Below are 14,397 nucleotides of genomic sequence, written 5' to 3' on the forward strand. Positions count from 1 at the left end.
CAGTAGGTCCTTGTAGTTTATCTATTTTTATATATAGTAGTCTGTATCTGTTAATCCCAAATTCCAAATTATTTAGAAAGAGAACTCTGGCTATAGTGTGGAAATGGATTGGAGTGACGAGGATAAGGGAAGGGCAGCCGAGTAAATTGTGAATTCGTTTGATAAATCATTGGTGCCCTTCTTATTCTACAGGCATGAGAACTTCAAGGGAAATTCAACATGTTGAATTTTGTACATGAGGAATGATGGAGTAAGGCTAGGGGTTAGAGTGATGGTAGTAACCTAAGAACCCGTAAAAAAACAGCCAACAAGCTGATGGTGACTCGACTAAGAAAACGGTCGTAGCAATAGAGAGATTAAGGTAGATTTGAAATAGAATGGAAAGTATGGGGCTTGATCACTGGATGTGGTGAGCAAAGGAGAGGATTCGGATCTGGGAGGGGTAGGTGGTTGTCCAGTGTATGTTCATCCCATTCACAGAGGCAAAAGGCCAGAATGAGTGACTTAATAGGAAAAATTGTGAATTTGAGTTTTGAGCGACTACTGCCTGTAGGACCCTCAAGTCAAAAGCACTCACGAGAGAGGTCTGGAACTCAGAGTCCTTTGTGTAGAGATTTAGGGATGGGAGAAGTCAGCATACGGAAATTAACTGAAATCACGGGGATGACTATGAGCTACACAGTGTGTGGAGTGAGAAGAAAACAGGATGCTGAGGACCACCACCACGTAAGATATTGGTGAAGGCGAGGAAAGGGCGTGGCTAGAAAACCAGGAAGAAGACCGGAAGAAGGTGGTATCCCAGGCACGGAGGCGGGAGAAAATGTCAAGAAAGAGGGAGTCTTCAATCGTGTCCAGTGCTACTGTTTCAGTAAGGTAAGGAATGGAGAGTGCTGTTTGATTTAATAATAAGGAGGCGGTGAGAGCATCTTGGGTGCAGTGGTGAAGCCGGGTGGATGTAGACCGAGGAATTGAAAGGCGGTGAGGAAATGGAGACAGTAAATCCAGACATTGCCTTTCAAGAAGCATGCCCATGTGAGGAAGGAGACACACAGGACCAAAGCAGAGAGTCAGAAATTCAACGGATTGATTGTCAAGAGGAGAGATATTTGAGGTAACCTAAAAGCGAATGAGAGTTTGGTAGTACACACAAGAGAGAAGGTGGTAGGGGTACACGGCTGTATCACCTTTATTTGTCCACTCTACTGTGGATGGGTGTTTCAGTTGTTTCCAATTTCTGCCTATTGAAAATGTTGCTGATACAGACATCCTAGCGCATGCCTTTTGGTACAGATATGTACACATTTTTGTTGAACGTGTGAAATGGTGGGGTCACGGGCTTTGCGTACTGCTAAGCCTCAGCTGATAATGGAAAACAGCTTTCTGAGGGGCTTGACCTCCCATCAAAATATAGGAGCTTCAGGTGAGCTACATCCTCGCCAACGCTTGGTTTTTGCCAGTCTTTTTCAATTTTAGCCAGGCTATGGGTGCGTTTTGGTATTCCCTTGTAAAATCGATTGGCGTATATTGGGTGACTAACGAGGTTTAGCAACTTTTCATATGTCCTTTGGCCATTTGGATTTGTCTCTGTGGTAAGGCGACCCTTCACATCCCCCGTCCATTTTTCTTTTAGGTTTTCTGCCTTTTTCCTATTGTATTGTAGAATTCTTTATATATCCTGGAGTTGAGTCCTTTGACTATTATGTGGTTTGCAAGTAACTTCTCCCACTCTGAGGATTGCTTTTTTTAGTCTCTTAATGGTATTATCTGATAAACCAAACTCTTTCGTTGTTAAGTAATCCCATGTATCAATATTTCCTTTAAGGTCAGAGTTTCTGGTGTCATGTTTAAGGAATCATTCCCTACCCCAAGTTCCTATAGAAAATGTTCTCTCTTGTTCTTTATTTTGATTTTTTATTTCTTTTGGGAAGAATAATTTTTTTAGAGAATGGGTGGTTGATAAACCTTTCCAGGCATTGCATGTTTAAAAATGACTTTCTTTTGCCCTTGTTTGTGAATGTCAGACCAGATGTAGAGTTTTTGAGTCGCACTTGAGTTACAACCTGTTTCCATTGGAACTCTGTAAACATGGCTCCAAATTTTATTGCATTGAGTGTTGCCAATAGGAAACATTGAGAGAATCGGCTTTTCTTCAGAGACAAACTTTTCTCGGAACAGTACTTATATACATTTGTATCTGTCTATCTTCCTTTTTTTGTGGTGGTGGTGGTAATTGTTTTAATTTATTTACTGGAGTATAGTTGATTTACAATGTTGTGTTAATTTCTGCTGTACAGCAAAGTGATTCAGTTATACATATATATATGTATATATACATTCTATTTTTATATTCTTTTCCATTATGGTTTATCACAGGATACTGAATATAGTTCTTTGTGCTATACAGTAGGACCTTGAGGTTTATCCGTTCCATATATAACAGCTCACATCTGCTAACCCCAACTCCCCGCTCCATCCCTCCCCCACCCCCCTCCCCCTTGGCAGTGGTTGTCCTTTTAGATTGAGGTATAATTGATATATAACATTATATTAGTTTCAGGTATACAACATAATGATTCGATATTTGTATATATTGCGAAATGATCACCACAATTAGTTAACATCTATGCCACACAAATTACAATTCTTTTTCTTATGATGAGAACGTCTAAGATTTACGCTTAGCAAATTTCAAATATACAGTACAGTATGTGTCTATCTTTGAAATTCAGAAGTTTTACCAAGCTACATCTAGGGCTTCCACCTCTACCCGCTGCAGTAATATATTCTGGTACTTGATGAATGATTTCAATTTTGATTTGGGCCTTTCTTCAGCTGTGCAGAGTATCTTTTCAAGAACTTTTATGCTATTTTCTTCCTCATCATTTGCTCTGGAAATTCTATTACATGTATATATATTTTTTAATGTTCTGAAAAAGATTCCATGTCTCTCTTCCTTTTCCTTTCCTTTCATTGAATTACCTACTTTTTTCCTCCGAATTTTGGGGAACTTTCTTCCAGCCCATGTTGGAATGCCCCAGTTTTGCTTCGGGCAGTGCCAAATCTGCTATTTCCTGCCTCTGTTGAGTTTCATTAGTTTGGAAGTCGTATGTTTCTTATCCAAGGACTCTTTCTTGTTTAATATAGCTCTTTTTCTTGGCAACCAGCTCCTGTCATATTAAAGCCATGTTCTCTCTGTTCTCACCAAGAATACAAATTAGACTTTAAAAACTCTATTTCCCTTACTTCCTGCTTAACTTTTTCACTGGAGGACATTTCTCTGAGTCCTCAGATTCGCCTCCCTGTGTTATGGAGGTAATAACCTGTAATAAAAGCCCAGGCATTTGAACTAGAGAAACCTGGGTTTGCAGCCCAGTGGTGACACTTGAATTCACAGAAAGCCTCTGAGCTTTGATTTATTTGATGGGTGTAATAAAACCCTCATCCCAGAGTTCTTTTCAGGATTGAACAGGATAATGAGTGTTGAGATCCTTACAGTATTGCTTAGCTACATGGTTTATTACTATCTTCAGCGTCACTTGCTATCATCACTGCCGGCATCATCATCATCTTTACCATTATATTGAACTACTCAGTCTTTGTGTGTGTGCGTTTGTTCATTCTCAGAGAGGTCTGGTTAGTCAGGATTTGGTGGCTGAGATGGTGGGGGCAGCGGTCTATTGGAGATGGTGTTGGTCTCTGTTTAATTTCCCCCAAAAGGTTACCACACATAGTAACGTTTTCCTGGACAGCTTCCCTGACTCAGAATCACTGGTACTATTTTCTGCCAAGGTAGGAAGTAGGACGTTTCCCTAATTTCCACGAGTGAAATAGAATTTTTTCATATATATATATATATATATATATATATATATATATATACGCGCGCACACACACACACACATATATATATACCTGAATTATTTCAGAATGACTTTAGAGGAAGAAATGAATCAAAACTATTGGCTCTAGTTAACTTTTTGGTCCTCAAAGTTGAATTTAAAATTGATTCCAAATAAAGAGAATTAACACATGAAAAGGCTTAGGTGAAAATACAGTTGAATATTTCTACCCTTTGAGGATAGAGTAGACTTTCTAAGCATTAAACTAAGGGCGTAAAACATAAAGGAAAAGATTGATGGATTTGACCACATGAAAAATGTAAAATTCCTGGAAGACAAAAATCAACGTTAGAGGTTTTAAAAGGGGGAAGGCCAAACTAGGGGAAACATTGCCATAAGATACAATAGCATTAGTATAGTTAATATAACAAAAGAGCTTTTTAATATCACTAAGAAAATATGGAACGCCGTAAGAGAAAACCAGGCTGAGGACATGAAGAAGTGAGCAATTAACTGAAGAAGAAACACTCATAGCCATGAAACATGTGACAAAAATGTTTAATGCGATAAAAAAGAAAAACCCTGCCAATTAAAATAGCACTATAATGCTATTTCTTAGCTCTTCATCTGGCAGGATTATTAAAGTGGTAATACCCCATATAGGTCAGGGTGTGGGGAAAATAGAACATTTATGCATGGTAGGTGGGCCTGCAAAATGTTTCCATTTTTTAATCTAGAAGATAATTTGGCAATACAAGAATAAACTTGAAAACATGACACACTCTGATGCAGAAATTCTCTTTTTAAATTGAACTCTAGTTGATTTGCCATGTGTTATTTTCAGGTGTACAGCAAAGTGATTCAGTTATATATGTATGTATATATACACATACATACACATATACACACACAAATATATATGTATTTCAGTTTCTTTTCCATTATAGGTTATTACAAGATATTGAATATAGTTCCCTGTGCTATATAGTAGGTCTTTGTGGTTTATCTATTTTATATACAGTGGTGTGGTTTTTTTTGTTTTGTTTTGTTTTTTGCGGTACGCGGGCCTCTCACTGTCGTGGCCTCTCCTGTTGCGGAGCACAGGCTCCGGACGCGCAGGCTCAGCGGCCATGGCTCACGGGCCCAGCCGCTCCGCGGCATGTGGGATCTTCCCGGACTGGGGCACGAAGTTGTGTCCCCCTGCATCGGCAGGCGGACTCTCAACCACTGCGCCACCAGGGAAGCCCCAGTGGTGTGTATCTTGATGCAGAAATTCTAATTCTTTAATTTTGATCTTAAGAAAGTATATGTGCAAAGTTTTAGTCACCACGTTAATCACAGAGATATTTAAAATAACAGAAGATGGGAATGAACATACTGACCTAACAAGTGTGATCCCTTTTTTGAAATATATTTATAAATTCATAATGTTATCTTGGTTAGTAAGAGTAGGCACGGTTTTTATTTTTTAATTTATCTGCACTATTCATTCCTCAATAAATACCATGAAAATGTACCTGCATTTATATGTAAACACATATAGTGTTAGATTTTATTCATTAACATTCTATTAGTGGATTAATTTTATTCATAATTTTTATGTCTATTCTTAAGATACTGGTTTGTTGTTTTTGTGTTTGTTTCATGTTTGTGCTGCATTCATCAAGTTTGGTTACAGGGTTAGGCCAATTTCATAAAATGAACTGAGTTGCTTTCCCTTTATTTCTGTGCTCTGGAACACTTTAAATAGCTGAAGAATGACCTGTTTCTTGAATCTCTGAAATAAATTTATAGTTTTTTTAAATAAGTGAAATTATCTGAGCCTGACTACTTTGGGGAGTGTTATTTTGTAACGACTTTTCCAATTTTTTCAGTGTTCTTGGTCTACTCATACTTGCTACCTATTTTATTTATTTTTATTTTTTAAAATTTATTTTATTGAAATATAGTTGATTTACACTGTTGTGTTAGTTTTGGGTGTACAGCAAAGTGATTCGATTATACATACATACATACGTACATACATACATATATATATATATATACACATTCTTTTTTGTATTCTTTTCCATTATGTGTTTATCCCAGGATATTGAATACAGTTCCCTATGCTCTACAGTAAGACCTTGTTGTTTATCCATCCTGTATATAATAGTTTGCATCTGCTGATGCCAAACTCCCAATCCATCCCTCTCCTACCCTCTCCCCCTCGGCAACCACAAGTCTGTTCTCTACGTCTGTGAGTCTGTTTCTGTTTTGTAGGTAAGTTCATTTGTGTCATATTTTAGATTCCATATGTAAGTGATATCATATGGTATTTGTCTGACTTACTTCACTTAGTATGATAATCTCTAGGTCCATCCATGTTGCTGCAAATGGCATTATTTCATTCTTTTTTATGGCTGAGTAGTATTCCATTCTATATATATGTACCACATCTTCTTTATCCATTCATCTGTCGATGGACATTTAGGTTGTTTCCATGTCTTGGCTATTGTAAATAGTGCTGCTATGAACATAGGGGTCTTGCTACCTATTTTTTTTTTTTTTTTGGCTGTGCTGTGCAGCATGCCAGATGTTAGTTTCCAGACCAGTGATCGAACCTGTGCCCCCTGCATGGGGAACACAGACTCTTAACCACTGGACTGCCAGGGAAGTCCCCATTGCTACCTATTTTAAAAACATCTGTAGTAATATATATTTTCCTAGTGAAAAAAGAGCTTACTTTGAAACAAGTAGACATAAAATTACAAAAGTATTCTCATAATTTCTTTTGGCATCTGTGATTAAATCCTTTTTCTCATTCCTAAAGTTGTACCTTTCAGTTTTTCTTCTTTTTCCCTTTCTTGAGCTCTATTCATTTTATCTGTCTTTTAAAGTAGCCCACCCTAGAATGAGTTCATCAATTACTCCCTTAATTTCAGCTGTAGTCCGTATCAGGGCTGCCTCAACAACTGTTTGTTCTGGAGCCCAAGGTGACAGATAGTCCCCTCAGGGAAGTTCATCTTATGGCACTGACAGAGGTGAAGAAAGCCTCTTAATACATTGGGTGGAGGTGGCACGTGTCCCTTCCATCCACATGCCATTGGCCAAAGCCGTCACATAGCCAAGTCCAAAGTTACTAGGTAGGGAAATACACTCTGTCCATGATAAGGTTCTGGCAAAGATATAGATCCAAGGAGAGCTGAAAAATTGGAGTTGATATGCCCCAAGATGGGAACATCTATCATCCTGTTTAAAGATACTTTGGACTGGGCTTCCCTGGTGGCGCAGTGGTTGAGAGTTTGCCTGCCGATGCAGGGGACACGGGTTCGTACCCCGGTGCGGGAAGATCCCACATGCCGCGGGGCGGCTGGGCCCGAGAGCCATGGCCGCTGAGCCTGCGCGTCCGGAGCCTGTGCTCCGCAACGGGAGAGGCCACAGCAGTGAGAGGCCCGCGTACCAAAAAAAAAAAAAAAAAAAAAAAAAAAAAAAAGATACTTTGGACTAACAGGTATGTTTTAATGGTGTAAGTTTTATACTTGCTGGTATAAAGGTGATTGGAATCTGAAAAGGGTAATAATATCCTTCACTTATAGCGTAACACTGAATATAACTTTGGACTTGTAAAATCCTGGAAGGCTTAGGCATATCCAGGCCAACAGCGATTTATTGAGCAAGTAGATTGGTCAGTTGGTGGATTTCCCAAAACTTAAGGCTTAGAGATCTTGGGCTATAAACCCCCATATAATAGATGAGGAAAGAATACCCTGGATAGGTGAGATAAAATGACCGGCCATAGGGCTTCCCTGGTGGCGCAATTGTTGGGAGTCTGCCTGCCAATGCAGGGGACGCGGGTTCATGCCCCCGTCTGGGAAGATCCCACATGCCGCGGAGCGGCTGGGCCCATGAGCCATGGCCGCTGAGCCTGCGTGTCCGGAGCACGCAATGGGAGAGGCCCGTGTACCGCAAAAAAAAAAATGACCGGCCATAATTACACTGAGCTTGTCACTTCCTGTTCTGTTTTCTCTCTTCTGGTGGACCGTGTTTTGTTTTTTTTTTTTTATTTTTTTAAATTGAACTAGAGTGGATTTACAATGTTGTGTTAGTTTCTGGTGTACAGCAAAGTGATTATATATATATATATATATACACATACACATATATATATATTCTTTTTCATATTCTTTTCCATTATGGTTTATCATAGGATATTGAATATAGTTCCCTGTGCTATACAGTAGGACCTTGTTGGTTATCTGTTTTATATATAATAGTGTGTATCTGCTAATCCCAAACTCCTAATTTATCCCTCCCCCACCCCCTTTACCCTTTGGTAACCATAAATTTGTTTTCTATGTGAGTCTGTTTCGGTTTTGTTAGTAAGTTCATTTGTCTCATATTTTAGATTTCACATATAAGTGATACCGTATGGTATTTGGACCCTGTGTTTTGAATTCTGTTCTAAAGGCCAGTACTGTCCAATAGAACCTTCAGTGATGACGTTGGTGCTCTATTTTACACTATCTAATATGGCAGACACAAGCTATGTGTGGTTTGGGGGTATTTGAAATGTGGCTAGTGTCACTGAGGAACTCAATTTCTAATTCTCTTGAACTTAATTTAAACTTAAATTTAAATCACCGTTTTTCTTTAGTGACTCCTGAGTTGGACAGGGCAGCTCCAGCCAATGCTGGGACTGAGGATTAAGATGCTAAAACCACTCTAATTCAGGGGCTCCCAAATGGAATATCAGATTTCAAAGGAAATGGATCTCAGATAAATAGTACTACCACATTGTCGAAGCAAGTAAGAGACCCCTGTTTTGTTGGTCAAAGCAAGTCACGTGGCCACATGTAAGGTCCATAGGAGCGGGCAGTATTATCCTTCCATAGATCAGAGTCAGGTATAAAATAGAATTTTCTTTCTTCTTTCTCTTCCCCCTCCTCTCTCTTCCTCTTCCTCCTTCTCCTCCCTTTCATTGTCTTCTTCAAATGCGCTTAGCTGAAACATTCGGTCCATTCTTCTGGTGATAGAAATTAAATGTCAGAGTACTTTGGGGCTTGTTGATTGCACACCCCAGCCGTTGCTGCCTTCTCATCATCTTTGATGCCAGCAGCATCGCGTCCAGCTCTTTCTGGTACCTTTGTAAGCCCTCCTGGCATACACACGTTCATTGCGTGTGGCTTGGTGCAGGGAACCCTGGAACCACCACAGCACTGTGTTTTGGGTGCCCCAGGCCCGCACATGGAGGCTCTCTGTGACCTTTGCTCTATGACCTAAAGCTACGTGATATATCTGCGTCCAACCTGCCTGTACCCAACTTAAGTTTTGACCCTGGGAAGGGCAAGGGGAAAGTCGCTTTCTCAGAGATTCCCTCTGTCGTAGTCAGCTTAGACTCAGTGATGCTGCAGGAACAAACAGTCCCCAAACCTCTGACGACAACAAAGGTGTTGCTTTTCATTCCAGTTGGATCACCACGACTGTGATCCGTGGCAGCCCCTACCTGGCTCATTGCTGGTCTCATGGCAGAGTGAAAAAAGAAGGGGGTAGGATCTCTAAATGACTCTTAAAGCTTCTGCTCTGAAGTGACAAAAATCACTTCTGTGCATATTCTCTGTCCAAGGAAAATCACATGATCGATTTTGACCTCAAGAGAAGAGGAAGTATAATCCCTTTGTATAGGGAAGGCAGTGACATTTTTGAACAGTAATAAAATCTGCACGCTCATCGTCTACGTTTCATCTCCCTCTCTCCCCTCCCCCTCCCCTATCATCTTGTTCAACACCCCACAGCTTTGGGTTCTTTATCTAGAATAGGAAGGATAGGATATTCTTCAAACCCTGCTATTAATGGCGTAGACTATTAACATTCCAAAGCCCATAGTCTTGAAACTGCAAACCCCTTTCTTTTAAAGCCCTGCTCTCTCACATGTGTTTCTGAAGCCTGCTTTGAAAGATCAAAAGAGTAGTCTTGACGCTCCTTGCTCTTTTTTTCTGCACTGTCATCCCCTCCCTGGGGTAGGAAGCAGAAAAAGCCCCGGCTGAATGGAGGAAAAGCTCATAGGAGAACAGAAATTTGTGAAGAAACCACCAGTTAATAAACTATTATTGGACCACAACCTAGCAGGGTAGGCTGTCTTTTGTGGAGAAGCAGAACTGAACTGAAATATCTCAGAATTGAAGGCAGGGTCTGGCATGATATTGGGGTGGTCTACCAGAGTTCTGTGCTGTCCAGTACAGCATCCCCTAGCCACATGGGGCTATGAAGCCCTTAAAATGTGGCTAGGGTGATTGAGGAACTACATTTTAAATTTTATTGAATTTTAATTTCAATAGCCATGTGTAGTTGGTGGCTACTGTATTGGACAGTGAGGTTCTAGACGTTACCAGAGACAGTGCTACTAAAAGTCAGCCAGTGCCCTTAATGCCTCACTATTATTTATGAAAACATGCTGTGCCTTGGTTTTTTTAAAAAATGTCAAAACGAAAATAACTTCACTTTGTATAAAAATTAAGTTGATATTATAGACATAACACAGTTGGTTGAAAGCAAATAATGCTTTCACTTACTAATTGGCTAGAGCTGCTGACCTAATAAACTGAGGCTAAATTCACAACTAATTAAAGATTTCTTGTTCATTCAGCCAAGACATGCCTCAAACCATCTTTTTTTTTCTTCAGCTGGCCAGCAAGATACTTGGAACCATATTTGGGACATCTTGCAACTATAATCAACGTATGCAACATATCCCGTTTCAAAAAAGTTCTTTCATTTATCACATTAGTACTTCTGTTGTAGGAATAGCATTTTTCTCTAGTGCACTCACAATAATCATATTTGTAGTAAATGAAGATGACAATGTACTACATAGAAATTTAGATGTTTTTTGATTGTTGGTAATTTAGCAAATAGTTCTCTAACTTTGCTATTTCTCATGCAGTATTATTTCTCTATTAGAGATGAGAAAACTGAGGCTTAGGGAGGGTGTGCATTTTTCCCTAAGGTTATATAATTGGTATTTGGAATTCTAATATAAACTCATATCGGTTTGATCCAAAGACCCTACCACGCGACAACACTGCTCTTACTCGGTAGATCATGATGAAACCTAACTGCAATCACCTTTGTTTTCTTAAGGATAGAGGCTGCAGAAAGTCAACGAGCCCTTTTCAAGAGCCAACTGAGGTCAATGGGCTGCCCCTGTGTAGGACGCTGTGTAGGACGCTGCAGGCGGGTCACAGCTGATGACCCAGCGGTGGAAGGGAAATGAGGCTGGAATGTAAGACACACAAGAAAGTTGTCCTGGTCAAATTCGGCCCGTGATTACAATGCCACTATCATTATATTGGCTTCTGGTTACCTACTAGGTTTGGTGAAAAGCGAGGATCAAATTCCTGGGATGCAAACTATGCCTGGTTCAAAATCTGACCATCAACCCCTGTGCCCCAAGCTTAACCCCGCCCCCAATGTTCATCAGGTGCAACTTTATGAGACACGTTCCTGCTGGCAAAACTCCTCCTGTGAATTCAAAGCAGCGATGCCTCCCGTTCACTTAAAATACACACAGGTGGTTGCCAGAAGAGACGAGGGTGGAGGGGCTGCGGGCGAAAGAGGTGAAGGGGATTAAGAGGTTCAAACCTCCAGTTATATAATAAGTCACGGGGATGTAATATACAGCATAAGGGATATGGTCAGTAATATTGTAACAACTTGTGTGGGGACATATGGTTACTAGACTTATGGTGGTGATCATTTCATAATGTATGCAAATGTCACATCATTATGTAGTACACCTGAAACTAATATGATACTGTAAGTCACCTGTATTTCATTTTAAAAAAGAGACAATGGAAGACAGATGCTCTTAATGTGCCGTTGTATTCTCGGTTCCACTTTATTTCTAAAGCAGGAAAACCTTTCCCTTCCTAGAATGCTAAGGGCAAAGCCGCCGGCTACGCCGCCTCTGCCCACCTCCGCGCCCCGCCGCACGTGGAAACTTCGGGCAGAGGGAAGGTGGGCGCCGGGCGCGGAACTACAAGTCCCAGAATGCACGGCGCCCTCCGCACAGGCGCAGCGGGGACCCCCGGCCGCCGGCCAGCCAGCCTGCGGAGACCCGGGTCCCGCGCCGGAGCTGGGCTGGGGGCAAGCAGCCGGGGCGGACCCGGCGGCGCCCAGGGCGGCCCGGGCGTTGGGATGAAGGCGCCGCGGCGCGCGTGAGGAGGAGGATGCGGCAGCCGGCGCCGCGGCGGCAGGGGGAGTAGGCGGTGGAGCCCCCGGGAGGGAGGTGCGCTCGGGGCCAGACGGCTCCGGAGGCTCCGCAGTGCCGCCGCCGTCGCCCGGGAGGCTCCGCGCGGGAGCCATGTAACCCTGCGGCGGGCTCCGGGCTGCTCCGTCCTCCCCAGCTCCCGGGATAGCGCGCCAGCGGGACCACGATGAAGAAGCAGTTTAACCGCATGCGCCAGCTGGCCAACCAGACGGTGGGCAGGTAGGTCACCCGCTGGCCGCCGCGGGCCGGGGTGCGCTGCGAGCCTGCATCCGCCGGGCGCGCAGGTGATGGAGCGGGCGCGCCGGCCTCTGGCCCTCCGCCCTTCGCTCCCTGCCGGCCCTCGCCCCCTCGGGGCGCCGCTCGCGGGCGCAAGCCCTCCTCCCTGAACTTCCCGGACCCCTTCTCATGCTCTGCCCGCTGCTCCGGGGCTCCGGTTGCCAAGCGCAAACTGTGACGCATCCTTTACCTGCGTCCCCAGCTGCCCCTTCACCTCGTCCTCCCTGCCTTTCCCCGGGACTCCCTTCTCCCTCTGGTCCCAGAGCTTCCTGGAAACAGGTGTTCGCTCTGATGGCGCTGGAGGCCGCCGAACCGCGGTCGCCCTGCGAAGATGCTTTCCCCTGGGCCGAGTTCGGGGCTCCTCGGGGGTCCGGGGGAGTGTTGGGCCTGGTCGTCTTGGCAGAGCTGAGCCTGCGCCTCCTGCCGTGTTTGTTTCCTGGGGCTCTGACCGTATGAGATTCTGGATCTCTCTCCTGGCCGGGTTTGTCGAGGCGTTAGGTGGTGGAGAGAGCATCTGTAGGGGTGGGGGAAGCGGGGGCAGGGCAGGTGCTGGTGGAATGGCGCTGCTGTCGGCTTGGTTCTGAGACAGGTTTCAGCGCAGGGAGGGAGGGAGGCTGCGGAAAGGGAGGCCCAGCTCCTCTGGAAGATGAGTTAAGCAGAAGATCACAGCCAGGTAGGGGAGGGGGACCGAGGCCTCACAGTCAGGAAGAGCCAGGCCCTAGGACGCTGCGAGACCCAGCCGGCTGTGGCTGTCATCGCGGTGAAAATGGGCTACATCTGGGCTAGTGTCTTCAGAAGATGCTCCGCGGGGTGCCAGGCTCTATTGATGTTACAGAAGGGTTCTGGTGGTTCTCTTCCAAAGCTCGACAGGCTCTGCACGCAGGGTGGTTAGGTAGAGGGGATTTTTCGTGGAACTTATGTCCCTGGGGAGGGATTTCTGTTGTTGCTGTGGTCAAGGAATGCAGGTGTTCCCTACTAAGGCCGGCGGCAGAAAGCAGAGAACCCAGCCTTGGGTGCAGTTCAAGTGCGAGCTCAACACATCGAGGGCCCTCCGCTAGGTTTACCAAGAAACCCAATACCTTTCTTGGGTGGGAAATGGAGCCCGAACTGGCATTTGGTAGGGCGGGAGTGGGGACCTAACTGGGGACACTGAATGCCCATGTAAGCATACTGCCCTGATTATGGTGGGCATTTGAGGGCAGGGGATGTGGTGGCTTCGTATCCTTCCAGGGACGCCAGATGGTTTCCAAGTAACCATGTCTAAAATTGACTTGGATGCATTTTCCTTTCCCAAACACATGTGCCTTCACATGGGGGAGAATTTATGAATAGCAGAGTCAGATTAGCCCAGATTTCTGGCATGGCATTGCCACAGATATAGCTGCACACAGGCTGCCTTTGGATGTGTTGGACGCGGAAGCAGTGTTGTCCTGTCTGGGTTGTTTAGCAGATGACAGTTGAGTTGACATGTCTTTGGTGACTTGATTTCTGCATCACTCTGCTGGCTGGCCTCTGTCATCAGGTCATCGCACCAGACCAACCACGTGACCAAGAGGCCCCTGACCGTAGACTTGGATTGCCCTTCTCACTTGGTCCTGGGGTGTCTCTTTGGTGCTGGAAGCGAAATGGTAACAAGGTGTTCACGCTTCCTCCCTGGCGCCCCTGAAACACAGCTCTTTCTCTCTTCAGGACTTGTTTTGAAGTGGTAGGATTTACGAACCTTGGGCATAAAACCTGATTTCCACCCTCATCCATGGATGTAATGACCAAGGGAAAAAGGGAAGAGGTTGGGTTTCAGAATAGGAACCAGGTGGTCTTACTAATTTGAAAGCACGTTCTTGGAAGTCCAAGCAGCTGGTCACTAAGAGGTACTTTCCACTTGTTTATGGAGTCTCTGGTGGATGCTGGCGTGTGGATGAATTTCTGGCTCTTCGTCAGATGGCATCCGTGGTGTCCTGCACCGGGTAAAGTGGGGGCCAGCCCACTCTTGAGTATCACTAACTTGTATCCATTTTGGTGACATTCTGAGTGAAC

At 43.9% G+C, this 14,397-nt stretch overlaps 1 protein-coding gene across 4 annotated transcripts in view; it reads left to right on the forward strand.

Annotated features, from left to right (window-relative positions):
* Positions 1–11,913: 11,913 nt before the first annotated feature.
* Positions 11,914–14,397, forward strand: part of ARHGAP44 (Rho GTPase activating protein 44) — a 143,236-nt gene continuing 140,752 nt past the window's right edge. For 2 of the 4 annotated variants that reach the window (XM_060290552.1, XM_060290554.1), the window contains exon 1: positions 11,915–12,306. In XM_060290552.1, coding sequence (XP_060146535.1) covers positions 12,254–12,306 — 53 coding nt within the window. In that variant the 5' untranslated portion in view covers positions 11,915–12,253. Of the gene's footprint in view, positions 12,307–12,800; positions 12,845–14,397 lie in introns of those variants that run through there. The other 2 variants (XM_030861384.2, XM_060290553.1) reach the window with 2 other exon arrangements.

This window comes from Globicephala melas, chromosome 20, assembly GCF_963455315.2.
Source record: "Globicephala melas chromosome 20, mGloMel1.2, whole genome shotgun sequence".
In the NCBI taxonomy this organism is placed as follows: domain Eukaryota; kingdom Metazoa; phylum Chordata; class Mammalia; order Artiodactyla; family Delphinidae; genus Globicephala; species Globicephala melas.